General features: G+C 36.5%; 1 protein-coding gene across 9 annotated transcripts in view; it reads left to right on the forward strand.

Annotated features, from left to right (window-relative positions):
* Window positions 1–21862, forward strand: part of TSGA10 (testis specific 10) — a 188743-nt gene that overhangs the window by 52930 nt on the left and 113951 nt on the right. For all 9 annotated transcript variants that reach the window (XR_015725131.1, XR_015725129.1, XR_015725132.1 and 6 more), the window contains 4 exons: window positions 295–350; window positions 1952–2120; window positions 5197–5307; window positions 16374–16559. Coding sequence is in view for 1 of the 9 variants with exons in the window: in XM_045771868.2 (XP_045627824.1) it covers window positions 295–350; window positions 1952–2120; window positions 5197–5307; window positions 16374–16559 (522 nt within the window). In the remaining 8 variants the exon portion in view is untranslated. The remainder of the gene's footprint in view (window positions 1–294; window positions 351–1951; window positions 2121–5196; window positions 5308–16373; window positions 16560–21862) is intronic.

Raw genomic sequence — 21862 nt, forward strand, 5'->3', positions numbered from 1 at the left:
GGTCCTTGTGTTGCCGAGCGACTACACAATACATTTTAACAAAGTATTTGCTATATGGATCTCATATCAATGCACCCAAGTGTAGTCTTTAATAAGCATAATCTTGTTTTTATCCAGTACAAATACACTGATATTTAAGCTTCAGTTTTAAAGTGTAGAAAAGAAGAATAGAATGTAAATATTTAAAACCAAATGGGAATCAAAAAGGGAGGGGAAAATTTCTTTTTTTTCATTTAGTTTTAAGAGAAATAATTTAAAATAATTTTTTATTTAATACTTATATTATTTTTCAAGGAAAAGACCATTTCAGGCATGAAGAATATCATTGCTGAGATGGAACAGGCATCAAGGTAAATCATTCACTCAACAAAAATTTGAGCAGTTTTTGGGGGCAAAGTACTGTTAGGTAAAAAGATAGTAGGAGACAAGGGTCTCAGTGTTACATATGAGGTAATAACTTTCTAATGTTGAAAGGAGGCATAAATCTGTCTAGGGAAGTATAAGAAAATATGGTGTTGGCCAAGTAAACGTAAAAAGAATAGCAAAGAACCACAGATCATGTTCAAGAGCCTCTTGAATAACAAATAGGTGAGTGTGTTGGAACCCAAAGTGTAAGAGAAACTATGAAAGGAAATGCTAAATGCTAAATAGGCAGAGGCCTGTGGTATAGACAAATGAGTCTATTTTATCTTTTGGACAAGAAGAAATCATTAAAATTGGGGAGATTTTTGTGTTAGAAAGATTACCCAGGGGGCGCCTGGGTGGCGCAGTCGTTAAGCATCTGCCTTCTGCTCAGGGTGTGATCCCGGCATTATGGGATCGAGCCCCACATCAGGCTCCTCTGCTATGAGCCTGCTTCTTCCTCTCCCACTCCCCCTGCTTGTGTTCCCTCTCTCGCTGGCTGTCTCTGTCAACTAAATTAATAACATCTTTAAAAAAAAAAAAAAGAAAGATTACCCAGGCCAAAGAGATGATGATAGATTGGGGTAGATGGGTTGGGAGACAGAGGAGTGAGGTGCTTATATAAGGGGAAGAATCTAGGAAAATGCCAGGTTTCTGACTGGGGATGAATACTGGACATTATGGAAGTATATGGAAACATGATTTTCCTCTGAATTTGAAGAGCCTTTGAGACTTTCTTGCAGATATGTCTAATAATCAGTTAAATAAGAACTAGGATGATCAGTAGGGGAAGAAAGGGATAAAGAAAGGGGGGGGTAATCAGAAGGGGGAATGAAGCATGAGAGACTATGGACTATGAGAAACAAACTGAGGACTTCAGAGGGGAGGGGGGTGGGGGAATGGGATAGACCGGTGATGGGTAGTAAGGAGGGCACGTATTGCATGGTGCACTGGGTGTTATACACAACTAATGAATCATCGAGCCTTACATCGGAAACCGGGGATGTACTGTATGGTGACTAACATAATATAATAAAAAATCATTAAAAAAAAATAATAATAATCAGTTAAATACAAGTTTGCAGTATTAAGGAAGAGGCTGGGGCTAGAGATAAGATTTCAGAGTCGTCTGAAGATGGGACTGGGAGCCATGGCTATGAATAGGATTTTCTGAGAGAAGGGGTGGAGTGAGAAGAATCAGGAGGCTGAGAGTGAAGCCCTGAGAACCATTAATTTTTAAGAGGACAGAGGTCGAGGAACCTGCAAAGAAGACTAAGCTATAGCAGCTAAAGATAGGATGAAGGCTTTCTTATACTTGAGCTTCAGAAGTTTTGAAATACTTAGCAAATAACTATTATGTATTTAGCATCCTTTTTTGTAGTGAAACGTGGGCAAAAGAGAAACTCCAATGAACTATATTTAAATTTTGAATGTTTTTAAAACATCAAAAGTTTTCATGCTAAACTGTCCATCTTCTGTCTTATGAGAATTTGTTATTTTGTTTTTGGTAAAATGTCTCTTCTTATGTACTGTCTGATTTGTGGAATAGACAGTCTACTGAAGCCCTAATTATGTGTGAACAAGACATTTCCAGAATGCGTCGGCAATTGGATGAAACAAATGATGAGCTGGCTCAGATTGCCAGGGAAAGAGATATCTTGGCTCATGAGAATGACAATCTCCAAGAACAGTTTTCTAAAGCTAAACAAGAAAACCAGGTATACTTTTTCCTAGAATCTTTTTTCTCCAAGAAAAATTTTTGTTTTATTCTGAGACACAGTCCTCATTTCATTCTGTAGAAGAGCTCAGGCTTTGGAATCAGCCTTTTTTTTTTTTTTAACTTTTATTACACAGAATATGCCACATAATTTCTAAATGAAATTCTCAGACATGAAGTATTAAAGGAGAGAGGGAGTGATGATATAATAGATTTATACTATTATATCAAACCTTAGGAAGTACTTCCTTACTTGAGAATAAATATTTGAACAAATCAACAAAGGAAGATAAAAGCTTTCAGAAACTTTTGAGAGGGGGTAGATTTATTTGACAGACAATTATTCTGTTTAAGTGTGAGTGTATGGACTGTGCCACATATTTTGGTCCTCATTAGCATGGTGATTCTTTGGGAAATTTTCTTTTATAATTATTCCCATTTTTTAAAGCCAATATATTTCAGTGTATCCACTCTTTTCATTTCCAATATCATTATTTTAATTTGAACATTAAAAAACTCCTTTTGGAAGCTTTCTTACCCCCTTAAAATGATTTAGTCTAAATGATTCCCCCACTTACTGTCATTCTGAGTGTGTTTAGTTTGCATCATGAAAGTGTATATTTTTAACTGTTAAATATTTTTAATTTACATAAACAGATATAAAGATGCAATGCTTTGTTAATTATAAAAAAAATTGCCTGAGATGTTAAAATACTTTGGTCAAAAGTTAATGAGGAGCACCTGTGTGGCTCAGTCAGCTAAGCATCCGACTCTTGATTTTGGCTCAGGTCATGATCTCACAGTGGTGAGATTGAGCCCAAGTGAGATCGAGCCCACATGGGGCTCCATGCTCAGCAGGGTGTCTGCTTCAGATTCTCTCTCTCCCTCTCCTGCTGCTCCTCCCCCTGCTCATGCTCTTTCTCTCTCAAAATAAATAAATCTTTTATTTTTTTTAAGTTAATGAATAATGGGATCCTGGGACAGAAAAGGCATACTACATAAAAATGAAGGAATTTTGCATAAAATATGGACTTTAGTTAGTAATATATCAATGTTGCTTTATTAATGGTGATAAATGTACCATACTAATATAAGAAGACACCAAGTGTAGGGCAGATGGGGACTTTCTGTACTAATTTCACAACTTTTCTGTAAATCTAAAACTCTTCTAAAAGTTTATTTTTAAAAAGTTAATGTATAGCAAAAACAAAGGTATGAATTTATAGAATCTACTTTTGTGTACTCTGCTTATAGCTAGAGCAGATAGGCTAAAGGTAAATGTAACTTATATTTATGAAAAAGTAGATTAAGCACTCTCCTTTTTACCAGACTTAACCACTGTTAACGTATTTTTTTTTTACTGATTTTCCATGTATTTTAAATACTTTTTGTACTTTTATTTACATGAACTTTTTAACGTAACTGAGATAAAACCACATGCCACTTTATATCATGCTTTTTTCTACATAATAAGGCAGTAGAGTGGAGTATTTAAGACTCATGTGTTTGAATCTCCTGCCTGTCTGTGTGATCATACCATTTAACTTCTCTAAATCTCAGTTTATAAAAATAAAAATGGAGAGCAAATGAGAATATGTCTAGAAAGCACTAATAGGAGTGTCCAGCATAATCACTGGATAAATATCTTGTAGATATTATTAGCTTACTGTGACATCATAACCACTCCCTTGCTTTGTTAAAACTTCATAAACATATTTCATAATCAGAAGAAAATTGGTGTTATAATAACTTACATTTGTTCAAGAGTAGTTTTTTCCTTTGAGTTAAAGGCCCAAGGTATAGAAGATGGATCCCTCTGTGCACCACAAGCTTAGAACCCATATCATAGAAAAGTTGGAAAGCAGAAACCTTTAAAAAATATCATCCTCAAAACCACAATTTTTAATGAATTGGGATGAAGTATTTTTAGTGTTTTATCCTGACTTTTCCACAAAATATAGATGAAAAATTTCCTCTGTTATTAAAAATTATTCTAAACATTTCTTATAGATATATAATGTTGTATGTGGTTATACCACTATGTAGGTACTATCATTTACTGCATCATTCACTTAATGTGGATAAATATTGTCACCATAAAAAATTAGGCCTTAGTGAACATTCTTTATGTTAAATTTTACTAGATTTACTTTCAAATCAAATCAAAGCTTATAAGTTTCTTTTCTAAATTAAAAAAAAACCTTTATAAGTGGAAATTTTCAAAGGTAGTGAATACTCATGTATCTGTGTTCAACAAAAACAACATATTTGTCTTTCCTGTTTTTATGAGCATTTAAAAATGTTTCTTGAAATAGATTATAGATAGCAGATAGCAAATCACAGATTTGCTTTTTGGAAATTTATGTTTACTCCAAGATTCATGGAAATGCTTATTCCTTGCTGTAACAGAATAACTTTATTTCTTTGCTAATTTGATAGACAAAATAGTGTTTAATTTTTAAAACATTTCAAATTAAAATGTAAAAATTTAAAAGTTAAAAAATTTTTAAAAATGTTTTTTGATTACTAGTAAATTTTAACTTTTTTCAAGTATTATCTACTCGTGCTTCCTTTTTGTGAATTGTCTGCTTGGGTTCTTCGCTCATTTACTATTTCAATTCTTGTGTTTTCTGTTTTGTTTTTTCCCTAGTGGGATGATGGGCCTTATGTCTCCCATTATCCCACAGCCTCACCCAGATTTATTCACATGGTAATAGTTGCAGTATTCCCAAAAGAAGCAAACAGAAAGTCCCAATAAATAAATAATTTTCAAGCCTATATTTGTCATATTGTTTATTGTCCCATTAGCCAAACAAATTGTGAAGGCAAGTTTAGATAGAGCTGTGGTTAAATGGACTTCGACTCACTGGAAGAAGTTGCAAGGTCTTAAGGCAAAGAGTGTGATGTTAAAAGCATGAAGACTTGAAGTGTTTTGGGTTTTTATGAGTTTTATATATTAGGTATATGTACTTTTATTTATCATTATTTATTATAAATACTTAAACTTTATGGTGGCTTTTGACATAGACCAATTTTTTACTTTTTTGTAGTCAAATCTAGCTATCTTTTTCTTGTAGGTCCTGTCTAAAAAATTGAATGATACGCACAATGAACTTAATGACATAAAACAGAAGGTCCAAGATACTAATTTGGAGGTTAACAAGTTGAAGAATATATTAAAATCTGAAGTATGTATATAGTTTTTTTTCTCTTTGCTTATGATAATTAAGAGATTTTGCTAAAATTATTGTTCATAGGGACAGTTGAAACAAGTGTTTCCTTAATACATAGCATATTTTTGTGTTGACAATGATGGGTTGACTGTATATTTAGAATGTCACCAATGTCCAGAAGGATAACTCAAGAATATGTCATTTTTAGTTTGCCACTAAGTCATTCTAGATAAGTAGAATCCTGCTAATTGGATGAAAGACAAAGGACAAGAATCAACTTGGGCTCACTTATATTTGAAAAATGGTAGTTTTGTTTACAAATCTTTGGCTAAAGAGGCTCCACCTGACTGTGTAGCAGATCAGAATTGATCACAGTGTTATGGGGACATCTGTTTCTTAGGACCTGAGAGTAGATGGCTCTGCTCTGTACTTCCCTGGTTAGTAACCATTTGACGAGACACTTGTAGCATACATCAGATAATACCAAATAAATCTGGGTATATGTGTGGCAACCCTGGAATAAACAGACAGCTTGACCGAGGATGTTAGATAAGCCCATTTGGTAAAATATTTTCAAAAATACTATAGTTGGGAGAGGGAGGCAAGATGGCAGAAGAGTAGGGGACCTCGTTTCATCTGTTCCCTTCAATTTAGCTGGGTAACTATCAAATCATTCTGAACACCTATGAATTCAACCTGAGATGTAAGAAAAGAATTGATGGAATTCTACAAATAGAAAAGCAACTACTTTTTGTAAGGTAGGAGGTGCAGAGAAGTGAATCTGAGGAGATATACAGTACAATAAATGATGGGGGGAGGGAGCCTCTAAAAGCTGGGTACCAGAAAGTGATATAGCCCCAGAGCACAAAATTGGAACTTTTAGAAGTCTGCTCCACTGAGAGATATCCCTGCCTGAAAGGTGCTCAGGTGGCATAGTGGGGCAGAATCCTAGGTGGGATAGTGTGGTCTTAGGTTCCTCGGGGTCATGGAAGGAGCGGGGTTGCCTGAGCTGGCAGAGTTCCCAAGCATCGGAGTGGGGAAACTGGCTATGGTCAGCAAGCCCAGGAGTGGGCTTGCAGCTCGGTTTGCCATAAACCACAAACTAGCAGGATCAGGCAACCACTCTCTGTGCAGGGGCCCTGTAAGTGGCAGGCCTGTGGCGACCGTCCTCCCTTCCCCAGGAGGTTTGGTGCGGGTGCACACAGCAGGAGTCTGCAGAGTTCGGTGCACACAAAAGTGAAGACTGCTTTTCCCTGAGGGTTTTATGAAGAGAGGTTGCTGCCATCTTCCAGCTCCAGGGCTGGAGATCGGGGCACTGACATTTTCATTTTCATCCTCTGAAGCAGCACAGAAAGCCTTCAGGGAACAAAAGCCACATAGAAAAACCCGAAGCAGCTTACACTGAGCCTGACCCCCTGGCAAAGGGTGGTGCAACTCTGCCCAGGCAAAGACACCTGAAAATCAGTGCACCAGGCCCCTCCCCCAGACGATCAGTTGTAACATAAGGGGAATACCAAGTTTATCAAGCACACAGAATTGCAAAACTCCAGAGCTAGGGGAAAATAGTACATAGAATTTGAGGGTTTTCTTCATGATTCTTTTATCTTTCAGCTTAAAATTTTCCTTTTCTTTTTTTCCTTTTTAACTTGTTTCTTATTTTATCAGCTCTTTGTTTCTAAGTCTTTTTTTAACTTTCATTTTTACATTTACATTTTATAGATATATTCTTCATTTTTGGCTTCCTTTCATTGTATTCAATTTTATTTTTGTATATAAGTTTTGCTTTCCGTACAATTTTGGGATTTAGTGCCTTCTAAAAAGCAGACCAAAATACACCCAGGACAAAGTGAATCACCCTGTTTTGTCCACCTGGAACTTAATATTCTCTCTTTTTCCCCTTTTTTTTTTCTTTTCTTTTTTGGATTTTGACCTCTTTGGATTTGTCTAGTATGTATTTCGCTTGGGTCATGGTTGATATATTTTGTTTTCTCATTCTTCTCTGGGCAAAATGACTAGGAGGAATTCAAAACAAAGGAAAGAACCAGAGGTAATACTCTCTGCCACAGATTTAGTTGAAATGGATATAAGTAAAATGTCAGAGCTGGAATTCAGGATAATGATTATAAAGTCACTAGCTGGGCTTGGAAAAAAAGCATAAAAGACCCTAGAGAATCTCTTTGTGCAGAAATAAAGTCTAATCAGGCTGAAGTTAAAAATACTTTATCTGAGATGCAGTCTAAATTGGATGCTCTAACAGGGTAAATGAGGCAGAAGAGAGTCAGTGACATAGAAGACAATATGATGGAAAGGAAGGAAGCTGGGGAATAGACAGAAAAACAACTAATGGACCATGAGGGGAGGCTTTGAAAAATCAGTGATACAATAAAGCGAAACAATATTAGAATTATTGGGGTCCCAGAGGAAGAAGAAAGAGATAGTGAGGAGGTGTATTTAGCCAATCATAGCTGAGAACTTCCCTAATCTGGGGGAGGAAACAGGCATTCAAGTCCAAGAGGTAGGGAGAACACCCCCCAAAATTAATAAAAATAGATTAACACCCCAACACATAATAGTGACACTTGCAAATTTCAGAGATAAAGAGAAAATCCTGAAAGCAGCTTGAGGCAAGAGCTCCTTAACCTACAATGGTAGAAACAGCAGACTGGCAGCAGACCTGCCACAGAGACCTGGCAGGTCAGAAAGGGCTGGCATAATATATCGAGGGTAATAAATGAGAAAAACATGCAGCCAGTAATACTTTATCAAGCAAGGCTGTCATTCAGAATGGAAGGAGAGAGAAAGAGCTTCCAGGACAAACAGAAACTAAAAGAATTTGTGATCACTGAACCCGCCCTGCAAGAAATGTTAAAGGGGATCCTGTAAGCGAAGAGAGAGCCTAAAAGTAGCATACACCAGAAAGAAACAGAGATGATCTACAGAAACAGGGGATTCACAGGTAATACAATGGCGCTAAATTCATGTCTTTCAGTAGTTACTCTGAATGTAAATGGGCTAAATGCTCCAATCAAAAGACAGCAGGGTATCAGATTGGATAAAAAAGCAAGACCCATCCATATGCTGTCTATGAGAGACTCATTTTAGACCTAAAGACATCTCCAGATTGAAAGTGAGGGGGTGGAGAACCATTTATCATGCCAATGGACATCAAAAGAAAGCTGGGGTAGCAATCCTCATATCAGACAAATTAGATTTAAACCAAAGACTGTAGTAAGGGATGAAGAGGGATACTTTATCATACTTAAAGGGTCTATCCAACAAGAAGATCTAATAATTATAAATATTTATGCTCCTAATTCGGGAGCAGCCAATCATATAAACCAACTCATAACCAAATTAAAGAAACACATTGATAATAATACAACAATAGTAGGGGACTCAACACCCCACTCACAGCAATGGACAGACCATCTAAGCAGAAGACCAACAAGGAAACAAGGGCTTTGAATGACACACTGGACCAGATTGACTTCACAGATATATCCAGAGCATTTTATTCTAAAGCAGCAGAATACACATTCTTCTCGAGTACACACGGAACATTCTCCGGAATAGATCACATACTGGGTCACAAATCAGGTCTCAACTGTACCAAAAGATTGGGATTATTCCCTGCATATTTTCAGACCACAGTGCTTCGAAACTTGAACTCAATCACAAGAGGAAATTTGGAAGGAACTCAGACACTTGGAGGTTAATGAGCATCCTACTAAAGAATGAATGGGTCAACCAGGAAATTACGGAAGAATTAAAAAAAAATTCATGGAAATAAATGAAAATGAAAATACAACTGTTCAAAACCTTTGGGATACAGCAAAGCCATCCTAAGACAGAAGTTCATAGCAATACAAGCCTTTCTCAAGAAATTAAAGTCTGAAGTACACAAGCTAACCTTACACCTAAAGGAGCTGAAAAAAGAACAGCAAAGAAAACCTATATGCATCTGGAGAAGGGAAACAATAAAGATTAGAGCAGAAATCAATGACATAGAAACCAAAAGAACAGTAGAACAGATCAATGAAACTAGAAGCCGGTTCTTTGAAAGAATTAATAAGATCAATAAATCCCTAGCCAGACTTATCAAAAAGAAAAGAGAAAGGACCCAAATAAATAAAATCACGAATGAAAGAGGAGAGATCATGACCAACACCAAGGAAATATGAACAATTTTAAGAACATATGAGCAACTATATGCCAACAAATTAGCCAATCTGGAAGAAATGGACACATTTCTGGAAACATACAAACTACCCAAACTGAAACAGAAAGAAACAGAAAACCTGAACAGAGCGAAAACCAGCAAGGAAATTGAGCAGTAATCAAAAAACTCCCAGCAAACAAGAATCCAGGGCTGCAAGGCTTCCCAGGGGAATTCTAACAAACATTTGAAGAAGACTAATAGCTATTCTGAAGCTGTTTCAAAAATAGGAATGGAAAGAAAACTTCCAAACCTGTTCTATGAGGCCAGCATTACCTTGATTCCAAAACCAGACAAAAACCCCACCAAAAAGAATTACAGACCAATATCCCTGATGAACACAGATGCAAAATTTCTCACCAAGATACTAGCCAATAGGCTCCAACAGTACATTAAAAGGATTATTCACCGCGACCAAGATTTATTCCTGGGCTGCAAGAGTGGTTCAACATTCACAATCAACGTGATACAGCATATTAATAAAAGAAAGGATAAGAACCATATGATTCTCTCAGTTGATACAGAAAAAGCATTTGACAAAATACAGCATGCTTTCTTGATAAAAACTCTCTACCATGTAGGGATAGAGGGAACATACCTCGATATCATAAAAGCCATATATGAAAAGCCCACAGCAAGTATTCTCAACAGGGAAAAACTGAGAGCTTTTCCCCTAAGGTCAAGAACATGACAGAGATGTCCACTCTCACCATTGTTGTTCAACATAGTACTGGAAGTCCTAGCCTCATCAATCAGACGACAAAAAGAAATAAAAGGCGTCCAAATTGGCAAAGATGAAGTAAAAATCTCACTCTTTGCAGGTGACGTGATACTTTATTAGGAAACCCAAAAGACTCCACCCCAAAACTACTAGAACTCATACAGGAATTCAGCAACATGACAGGATATAAAATCAATGCACAGAAATCAGTTGCATTTCTATACACTAACGATGAGACAGAAGAAAGAGAAATTAAGGAATCGATCCCATTTACAATTACACTAAAACCCATAAGATATCTAGGAATAAACCTAACCAAAGAGGTGAACGACCTGTACTCTGAAAACTATAGAACACTCATGAAAGAAATTGAAAATGACACAAAGAAATAGAAAGACATCCCATGCTCATGGATTTGAAGAACAAATACTATTAAAATGTCTATACTACCCAAAGAAATCTACACATTTCATGCAAAATACCTATCAAAATACCACCAGCATTTTTCACAGAGCTAGAACAATCCTAAAATTTGTGTGGAACCACAAAAGACCCCAAATAGCCAAAGTCACCTTGAAAAAGAAAGCAAAGCTGGAGGCATCACAATTCCAGATTTCAAGTTATACTACAAAGCTGTAGTGATCAAAACAGGATGGTACTGGCTCAAAAATAGACACATAAATCAATAGAATAGAAAATGTAGAAATGAACCACAGCTATGTAGTCAGCTAATCTTCAACAAATCTGGAAAGAATATCCAGTGTGAAAAGGACAGTCTCTTAAACAAATGGTGTTGGGAAAATTGGATAGCCACATGTAGAAGAATGAAACTGGACCGTTTTCTTACACTATAAACAAAGATAAACACAAAATGGCTGAAAGACCTAAATATGAGACAGAAATCCAGGAGGAGAACATAGGCAGTAACCTCTTCGACATCATTCACAGCAACTTCTTTCAAGACACGTCTCCAAAGGCAAGGAGACAAAAGCAAAACTTAACATTTAAGACTTCATCAAGATAAAAAGCTTCTGCACAGCAAAGGAAACAGTCAACAAAACTAAGAGGCAACCCACGGAAAGAGAGAAGATATTTGCACATGATACTACAGATAAAGGTCTGGTATCCAAGATTTATAAAGAATTTCTCAAACTGAACACCCAAAAACCAAATCATCTAGTCAAGAAATGGGCAGAAGATACGAACAGACACTTCTCCAAAGAAGATATACAAATGGCTCACAGACACATGAAAAAATGCTCCACATCACTTAGCATCAGGGAAATACAAATCAAAGCACAGTGAGATACCACCTCACACCAGTCAGAATGACTAAAATTAACAAGACAGGAAACAACAAATGTTGGTGAGGATGTGGAGAAATGGGAACCCTCTTACACTGTTGGTGGGAATGCAAGCTGATGCAGCCACTCTGGAAATCAGTATGGAGGGTCCTCAACGAGTTAAAAATAGAGCTACCCTATGACCCAGAATTTGCACTACTAGGTATTTACCCCAAAGATACAAATGTAGTGATCTGAAGGGGCATCTGCATTCCAATGTTCATAGCAGCAATGTCCACGATAGGCAAAATGTGGAAAGAGCTGAGATGTCCATTGACAGATGAATGGATAAAGAAGATGTGGTATATATGGAATATTGGTATATATGGAATAAATGGAATATTACTCAGCCTCAGAAACGATGAATACCTATCATTTGCATCGATGTGGATGGAACTGAAGGGCATTATGCTAAGCAAAATAAGTCAGAGACAATTATCATATGGTTTTACTCATATGTGGAATATGAGAAACAGCACAGAGGATCATAGGGGAAGGGAGGGTAAACTGAATGGGAAGAAATCAGAGAGGGAGAAAAACCATGAGAGACTCTTAACTATAGGAAACAAACTGAGGGTTGCTGGAGGGGAGGTGAGTGGGGGGGATGGAGAAATTAGGTGTTAGGCATTAAGGAGGGCATGTGATGTGATGAGCACTGGGTGTTATATGCAACTGATTAATAATTGAACTCTATATCTGAAACTAATGTACTATATGTTGGCTAATTGAACTTAAATAAAAAATAGATAAAATACTATAATTGGTTTGATTACTGTAATAGGTATAGTATTCCCTATATACCATTCAAACCATTAATAGGAACTTTCCACCCCCAAACTGTTTTCCTTGTTTTATTTAACATCTTATTTAATATCAGTCTCCAAACATTTCTTAAACATTTTTGGTGTGTTAAGACTATTTAAGACCTTGAGAAAGAAGAAATTCTGAGGACTCCTAAATTGCATGGAAGGCAGTAAGGCAGCAGCCTTACATTGGCAAAGCAGGTGGTTTCCTACAAGTCTTGATTTTAAGGTGCCAGCAACATAATACCATAAATAGACGGAAGCTTAGATGTCAGGTAGGTCTGACCCCCTTCTCACTAATTACATGGACTTATGTGGGCTTCTCAACCTCTCTGAGTCTCAGTGGCCCATCTGCAATTGGGAAGAAGGCCCAAGTAAGTAAGGTAGACCTAGCACAGTGAACCATTTAAGGATATTCTGGAAGAAGGTAGAACATAAATGAATATCTGAACATTTAATGTATTAAGCTTTCAGTCAGTTTTAGACTGTGTAGCGTGTCACGTTACCTGAAATTCCACCATTAGGAACTGGGGCTTTTAGATTGTGGAATTGTATTTTCAGACATCACGCATCAGGCTGCTCTCAGCCGGTAGCATCCTAGTATGAGGTTTGCTTGTTTGTTTCAGGAAAAGAATGCATTTTTTAAAAAATTATGTTCAGTTAGCCAACATATAGTACATCATTAGTTTTCGATGTAGTGTTCAGCAATTCATTAGTTGCATATAAAACCCAGTAGTCATCACAACATGTGCCCTCCTTAATACCCATCACTCGGCTACCCCATTCCCCCACCCCCCTCTCTTCTGTAACCCTCAGTTTGTTTCCCAGAGTCCAGAGTCTCTCATAGTTTATCTCCCTCTCTGATTTCTTCCCATTCAGTTTTCCCTCCCTTCCCATATGATCCTCCGTGTTATTCCTTATGTTCCACCTATGAGTGAAACCATATGATAATTGTCTTTTTCTGCTTGACTTATTTCACTTAGCATAATCCCCTCCGGTTCCATCCATGTCGCTGCAAATGGTAGGTATTCATCCTTTCTGATGGCTGAGTAATATTCCATTGTGTACATGAACCACATATTCTTTATCCATTCTTCTGTTGAAGGACATCTTGGCTCCTTCCACATTTTGGCTATTGTGGATATTGCTGCTATGAACATTGGGGTACAGGTGCCCCTTCCTTTCACTACATCTGTATCTTTGGGGTAAATACCTAGTAGTGCAATTGCTGGGTCATAGGGTAGCTCTATTTTTAATGTCTTGAGGCTAGTATGAGGTTTTTTAAAGAGATTTCATTTCACACAAAACTGGGTGGATCCAGGCAGTCCCTTGAGAGAACAAACCGTAGGTTCATTAAGAATTGTTGAATACTAGATTCATTAACTCATTCATTCAACATGTAGTATGCTAATTGCTTAGCTGCCAGACATGACAAACAGCAAACGGAATGGCACCCCAGGCAGTGGGGACAACATGAGCAAAGGTGTAAGGGGGAAAAAGTAGGTTCTATAACTAAAGGGGAGTGTGTAGGTGGGTGATAATACAGGGGAAAAGGATTTGTTTGAACTCTGTTTTCAGGAACCTTTTGTTACAACATGAGCACAGAAGTTATTTGAAGAGTTGCCTTTTAGAAAGATCATTCTGGCGATGTTGGCAAGAGTAAATCAGAAGGGTAACAAAATCAGAAGGAGGGAGATCATTTAGGAGAGGCTGTATCCATAATTCAGTCAAATAGCACAAAGGATTCCAGCTGAGGCTGCCCCAGCTTTGCTGTGGGCGAGTATTGTAATGAGCCTCGTCGTGGACCAGAGGGAGCTGTGGGGTACAGGGGTGGGGGCAGCACCAGAAAGAGGTAGACAGACCCTGAAAGAGGGAATTGGAGAATACCAAAGAATAGTTGCACTTTATAATGTTGCCTGTCTTGCGCCCCACACTGCTCTGGCTGCTTTGAGTGGATACAAAAAAGGGAAAATATGGTCTCTGGTTGCCCAGAGGGAGGTGCACTAGGTATTTGGTGGCCAGAAGAGACGTTTAATACCAATCATTTTCACTGCTTAAACTTAAACTTCGAACCATGTGACCTGGGAGTCACAAAACTACATTTAATATAAAAAACGGTTCATATTTTAGTCAGAAAACTAAATGTAATATTTTAAAAATGGTTTCTATCTTCGAGGAATTCGGAATGTTATTGGGGAGACTGGGCATCCACACCTAACAGTGTAAAGCTGTAAGGCAGTGTTAAGAGAATGGTATAGACAGTGAGTACTACAGAAAGTTTAAGAGGGTGAAGATTGATGGGGTAAAGTTCAGTTTATATATACTGTACTCTGTACCTCCGAGGTACACACTGTGTACACAACTGTTATTTTTAGTACAATAATGGAAAACATCAGATTTCTAGTGGCACATTCAGAATATCTGAATCTTGAAAGCCAATGCAGTAGTATAGTATGTAAACTTGTTAGTAACAGACTTGGCAAAGATCTTTTACATTAGCCATAGGTAACCAAACCACAAGGTGGCGATATTAACTGAATTTCAATGAGGCTCGTGATTAATCATATTGGTGAAAACTTAAATCTGACTTGAAAGCTTTATTACGGTGAGACATTGCTTATTGCAATTTGATCACTTTATGGTTCTGATAGAGATATTCAGTGTTTATTAACAGGCAGGAGAGAAAGAATAAGAGATCTAGTACCTTTTTAATTAATTACCAAAATTATAAAGATTATTTGAGAGAGACACAGTGAGAGAGGGAACACAATCAAGGGGAGTGGGAGAGGGAGAAGCAAGCTTCCCACTGAGCAGGGAGCCCGATGTGGGGCTGGAGCCCGATGAGGGGCTCGATCCCAGGACCCTGAGATCATGACCTGAGCCTGAGCCACCCACGCACCCCAAACTACCAAAATTATAAATGATGTTTTAAGAATGAGTTAGCCAAGCCATATTACTAAAATATGTTTTTAAAAATAGCCTCATAATGATTACTCAATATAGTATATCATTTGTGGAGCTGATTGTTCTCCTTTAGAAATAAGATCCCCTGGGAGTGCCATGGTGGCTCAGTCGGTTAAATGACCAACTCTTGGTTTCCACTCAGGTCATGATCTCAGGGTCCTGAGATCAAGCCCCAAGTAGAGCTTGAGGTTCTCTCCCTCTCCCTCTGCCCCTCCTATCACTCACTCTGTCTCTCAAGTAAATTAATAAATCTTAAAAAAAAAGAGAGAGAGAGAGAGAAACAAGATCCCATTTTAGTCAATCTGTCATGATAGATCTTTTAAGGTTTAAAACTGTGGTTCTATATCAATTGCCCATTGTGACTGTATATTTATGAACAGTATTCATTGGCATAGGTTTGGTATTTTACTTCTTAGTAATTTTAGGCAAGTTACTAGAACAGTGAACAAAAGTAAATCATAGAGTAGTCCATGATGGAGAAAATTGAGGTTGGGGTTATGAATGGAAGGCAGGAGCTAGACAGGAAATGTGCCAAACCAACAGAATTATCAGAATTTGATGCTTGAGATACGTAAACAGTCAGAAGTTCTGTGGCCAGTACAACCTAGAAAAGCGGTCAAGAACAAGGGAATACACAGATACGAAAGGTTAGACCAAGGCAGAAACTCAAAAACCAGACCAACAGGTAGTAAGTAAGCAGATATATAGGGAAAGGAGACAATGGAGGATTTTGTTTGAACAAAAGCAAATATAAGAACATATTCATCCAGGTCCTGAAGATAAGAATAAACAGCTTAACTTTACTAGATGGGTGAGTGTGACTCAGGAGCCAGGATAGAACCTGGTCCCACTCCCTTTTGTTAATTACAGGATGCCTAACACTCTAAATCGAGTATGGATAGGATTCCTCAAGGTTATGTTATAATGATACTGTAGCAAATAAAGTTCCAATGACCTGGCAAATAATGTTTAATTTGCATCATATGCTGACCATTTTACATCTTTTAAAGTAATACCTAAGATTTGCTTTTTAGGAATCTGAGAACCGGCAAATGATGGACCAACTCCGAAAAGCCAATGAAGATGCTGAAAACTGGGAAAATAAGGCCCGTCAAGCAGAGGCAGATAACAATACCCTCAAATTAGAACTTATCACTGCTGAGGCAGAGGGTAACAGATTAAAAGAAAAAGTAGATTCTCTCAACAGAGAGGTCGAGCAGGTAAGTTTGGGAAAATATACCTGTAGGACATCCTGCATCATTGTTAAAAGAGTTTTGTTTGGCATTCCAGAAATATATAAATAAATAGTTAAATTATTTAAATATACTGTGAATTGTAGACTAACTGTTCTCCTGTATCCACTCTGGTTCTGCTTTAACCTATTAACTGCCCTATACTAGAATAATCTAGCATTTTTAAAAATTAGGAATTATTTCAAACATAGAAAGTTCAAAAAAAGTTAATATAAATAACACACATATACCCATCTGCCCAGTTGAAGGATGCTAACATTTTTCCATATCGCTTCAAGACTCTCTTTTTATAAAGAAACAAAATATTACAGATACAACTCTTCATCCTTTCCCCACCTCCCTCCCTAATGGTTGGCGTGGATAACTTTCATGTCAGTTGTGTAACTCTTTTGTATGTGTTTATACTTTTTCTACATATTTATTACCCATACATTATGTATAATGTTGTTTTGTGTGCTTTAAGCTTTTAAGTGATACTCTAGATATCCATTTGCTGTTTGCCTTTTTTGCTCCATATTATAATTTTGAAATTTATCTATTTTGATACCTACAGTATATATCCAAACAGTTGCATCTGTAGTCATTGTATAAATATTTTGTTTTTAAAATTCATTCCCATATTAAAGGAAATTTAATTGTCTTCACATTTTCTATAATAAAATGCTGTAACAGACATGCTTTTACATTTCTCCTTGGGTATATATTTCTCTGGGTTTGTGCTAGGAAGTGGAATAACTGGATCCAAGATATGGGCAGTTTTAACTCTTCTAAGTATTGTCACAGTGCTCTCTACAGTTTTACCCTTTCACCAGAAATCATGGAGTTGCTATTTTCTCAAGTACTAATCAATACTTGATGTGATCAGATTTTTGCATTTTTTTTCTATACGTTCTGTTTTCTGTTTCCTTGATTACAAATTAAATTGGGGATCTTGTAATCTTTCTTGGCTATTCAGAATTCCTCCTCTATACATTTTTTCTCTTGATTCTCTTGAATGAATTTTTGTAAACTTTGCCCATTTTTATGCTGGATTATTTATCTTTTCCATAGTGATTTATAGGAATTACATATATATTCTTGATAATATTCCTTTTATTTTTTAAAATTTTACTATGTTATGTTAGTCACCATACAGTACATCATTAGTTTTTGATAATATTCCTTTTAGAGATACTATAGTTATCCTCTCTTTTTGGCTTGTGTTTTCACTGTGCTTTTAATATAAACAGAAGTTTTAAATTCTGGTGTTGTCAGAATTATCGTCAGTCTTTTCCCACATGGCTTATGTTTTTATGTCTTCTTTAAGAAATCCTTTACTATCCCAAGACCAGAAAGATAGTTTCTTTAAAAAGTTCTTTTAAAATTCTGAAAGTATGTGAAATTTTGCCCTTTACATTTTTTTAATAATAATTTTTTATTATGTTATGTTAGTCACCATGCAGTATATCCTAAGTTTTTGGTGTAGTGTTCCATGATTCATTATCTGCGTATAACACCCAGTGCACCATGCAATATGGGCCCTCCTCATACCCATCACTGGCCTATCCCAGTCCTCCACCCCCCTCCCCTCTGAAGCCCTCAGTTTGCCCCCAGAGTCCATAGTCTCTCATGGTTCATTCCCCCTTCTGTTTACCCCCCTTCATTCTTACCTTCCTTCTCCTAACAATCTTCCTGTCATTTCTTATGTTCCATAAATGAGTGAAACCATATGATAATTGTCTTTCTCTGCCCTTCACATTTAGATCTTTAATCCACTTGAGATTGAAGTGTGTATGGTTTGAAATAGAGATGTAATTTTTGTTTTTGTGGATGGATATCCACCATCCTTTCTTCAATGAATTATAAGCCTACTTTGTCGTAAAAATAAGTTTCCATTTGTTTTGCTCTATTGGTCATTTTATCTGTCTGCCAACAATAAATCTTTGGAGCCTCTATAGTTTGATGTTAAGTCTTGATATCTGGGATTAATGTTCCCCCCAATTTTTAAAAAATATTTTATTTATTTATTTGAGAGAGAGAGAATGCAAGCATGAGTGGGAGTGGGGGAGAGGCAGAGGGAGAAGCAGACTCCCCACTGAGTAGGGAGCCCAAAGCGGGGCTAGAACCCTGGATCTTGAGATCATGACCTGAGCTAAAGGCAGTCACTTAACCGACTGAGCCACCCAGGCACCCATATACCACATTTTCTTTATCCATTCATCAGTCAGTGGACATGTGGGCTATTTCCATAATTTGGCTATTGTAGATAATGCTGCTATAAATATTGGGGTGCATGTATCCCTTTGAATTAGTATTTTTGTATTCTTTGGGTAAATACCTAGTAGTGTAATTGCTGGATCTTAGGGTAGCTCTATTTTTTAAATTTTTAAAAAAAATTTTTTAGGGTAGCTCTATTTTTAACTTTTCTGAGAAAACTCCATACTGTTTTCCAGAGTGGCTGCACCAGTTTATATTCCCACCAACAATACAAGAGGTTTCCCCTTTCTCCTCATCCTCACCAACACTTGTTTTTAGACATTCTGACAGGTTCCAGGTGGTATCTCATTGTAGTTTTAATTTGTATTTCTCTGATGATGAGTGATTTTCAGCATCTTTTCATGTGTCTTTTGGCCATCTGTAGGTCTTTGGAAAAACGTCTATTCATGTCTTTTGCCCCTTTTTAATTGGATTATTTATTTTTGGGGTGTTGAGTTTTATAAGTTCTTTATATATTTTGGATACTAATCCTTTATCGTTAATGTCATTTGCAAATATCCTCTCATTCCGTAGGTTGCCTTTTAGTTTTGTTGATTGTTTCCTTTGCCGTGCTTTTTATTTTGATGAAGTTCCAGTAGTTTATTTTTGCTAGAAAGAAGTTGCTATGGACAGTGGCAAAGAGGTTACTGCCTGTGTTCTCCTCTAGGATTTTTATGGTTTCATGTCTCATATTTAGGTCTTAAATCCATTTTGAATTTATTTTTATATTTGGTGTAAGAAAATGTCCCAGTTTCATTCTTTTGCATGTTGCTGTCTACTTTTCCCGACACCATTTGTTGAAGAGACTGTCTTTTTCCCATTGGATATTCTTTCCTGCTCTGTTGAGTATTAATTGACCACATAGCTGTGGTTCATTTCTAGGTTTTCTATTCTGTTCTATTGATTTATGTGTCTATTTTTGTGCCAGTACCATCCTGTTTTGATCACTACAGCTTTGTAGTATAACTTGAAATCTGGAATTGTGATGCCTCCAGCTTTGCTTTCTTTTTCAAGGTGACTTTGGCTATTTGGGGTCTTTTGTGGTTCCACACAAATTTTAGGATTGTTCTAGCTCTGTGAAAAATGCTGGTGGTATTTTGATAGGGATTGCATGAAATGTGTAGATTTCTTTGGGTAGTATAGACATTTTAACAATATTTGCCCTTCTGATACATGAGCATGGAATGTTCTATTTCTTTATGTCATTTTCAGTTTCTTTCATGAGTGTTCTATAGTTTTCAGAGTACAGGTCTTTCACCTCTTTGGTTAGGTTTATTCCTAGATATCTTATGGGTTTTGGTGTATTTGTAAATGGGATTGATTCCTTAATTTTTCTTTCTGCTGCTTCATTATTGGTGTATAGAAATACAACAGATTTCTGTATGTTGGTTTTGTGTCCTGTGACCTTACTAAATTCTTGTATCAGTTCTAGCAGGTTTTTTTCCCTTTTTAAAACTTAATTTCAATTAGCCAAGGTATAGTACAGCATTAGTTTTTGATATAGTGTTCAGTGATTCATTAGTTCAGTATAGCACTGTGCTCATCATATCAAGTGCACTCTTTAATGCTCATCTAGCAGTTTTTTGATGGAGTCTTTCAGGTTTTCTATATAGAGTATTAAGTCATCTGCAGATAGTGAAAGTTTGACTTCTTCCTTGCCAATTTGGATGCCTTTTATTTATTTTTTGTTGTTGTTGTCTGATTGCTGTGGCTAGTACTTCGAGTATTATGTTAAACAGTGGTGTGAGTGGACATCCTTCTATTTTTTTCCTGACCATAGAGGAAAAGCTCTCAGTTTTTCCCCATTGAGGATATTAGCTGGGTTTTTTTGTATATGGCTTTTATTATGCTGAGGTATGTTCTGTCTAAACCTAATTTATTGAAGGTTTTTATCATGAATGGATGTTGTACTTTGCAAATGCTTTTTCTGCATTGTTGAAATGATCATATGGTTCTTATCCTTTCTTTTATTAATGTGGTGTATCACACTGATTGATTTGCAAATATTGAGCCACCATGGCAACCCAGGAATAAATCCCACTTGATTGTGGTGAATGATTTTTTTAATAAGTTATTGGATTCAGTATTTGCTAATATTTTATTGTGAATTTTTGGATCCATGTTCATCAGGGATATTGGCCTGTAGTTCTCTCTTTTTTTTTAAGTTTTTAATTTATTTTTAAATTATGAAATAATTAATTATAAATAATATAAATTATAAATTTATATATATTTACATAAAAATATAAATATAAATTATAAATAATAAAATAAATAATTATAAAGTAATGATCTCTACACAATGTGGGACTTGAATTCATGACCTTGAGAACAAGAGTCTCTCACTCCACTGACTGAGCCACCCTCAGAAGCTCCCCTATACTTCTCTTTTTTAGTGGAGTCTTTATCTGATTTTGTTATCAGGGTAATCCTGGCCTCATAGAATGAATTTGGAAGGTTTTTTTCCTCTTCTATTTTTTGGAATAGTTTGAGAAGAATAGGTATTAATTCTTCTTTAAACTTTTGGTAGAATTCACCTGTGAAGCCATCTGGGCCTGCACTTTTGTTTGTTGGGAGTTTTTGATTACTGATCCAATTTCTTTGCTGTTTTTTGGTCTGTTCAAGTTTTCTATTTCTTCCTGTTTCAGTTTTGATAGTTTATATGTTTGGAATTTATCCATTTCTTCCAGGTTGTCCAGTTCGTTGGCATATAGTTTATCATTGTATTCTCTTATAATTGTTAGTATTTCTGTGGTGTTGGTTGTTACTTCTCCTTTCTCATTTGTGATTTTATTTATTTGGGTCCTTTATCTTTTCTTTTGGTAAGTTTGGCCAGAGTTTTGTCAATTTTATTAATTTTTTCAAAGAACCAGTCCCTGATTTCATTGTTCTATTGCTTTTTTTTTTTTTTAAAGATGTTATGTATTTATTCGACAGAGATAGAGACAGCCAGCGAGAGAGGGAACACAAGCAGGGGGAGTGGGGGAGGAAGAAGCAGGCTCCTAGCGGAGGAGCCTGATGTGGGGCTCAATCCC

The sequence above is a fragment of the Ursus americanus genome, chromosome 7, assembly GCF_024610735.1.
Source record: "Ursus americanus isolate L20-20 chromosome 7, mUrsAme1.1.p, whole genome shotgun sequence".
NCBI classification, from domain to species: Eukaryota; Metazoa; Chordata; class Mammalia; order Carnivora; family Ursidae; genus Ursus; species Ursus americanus.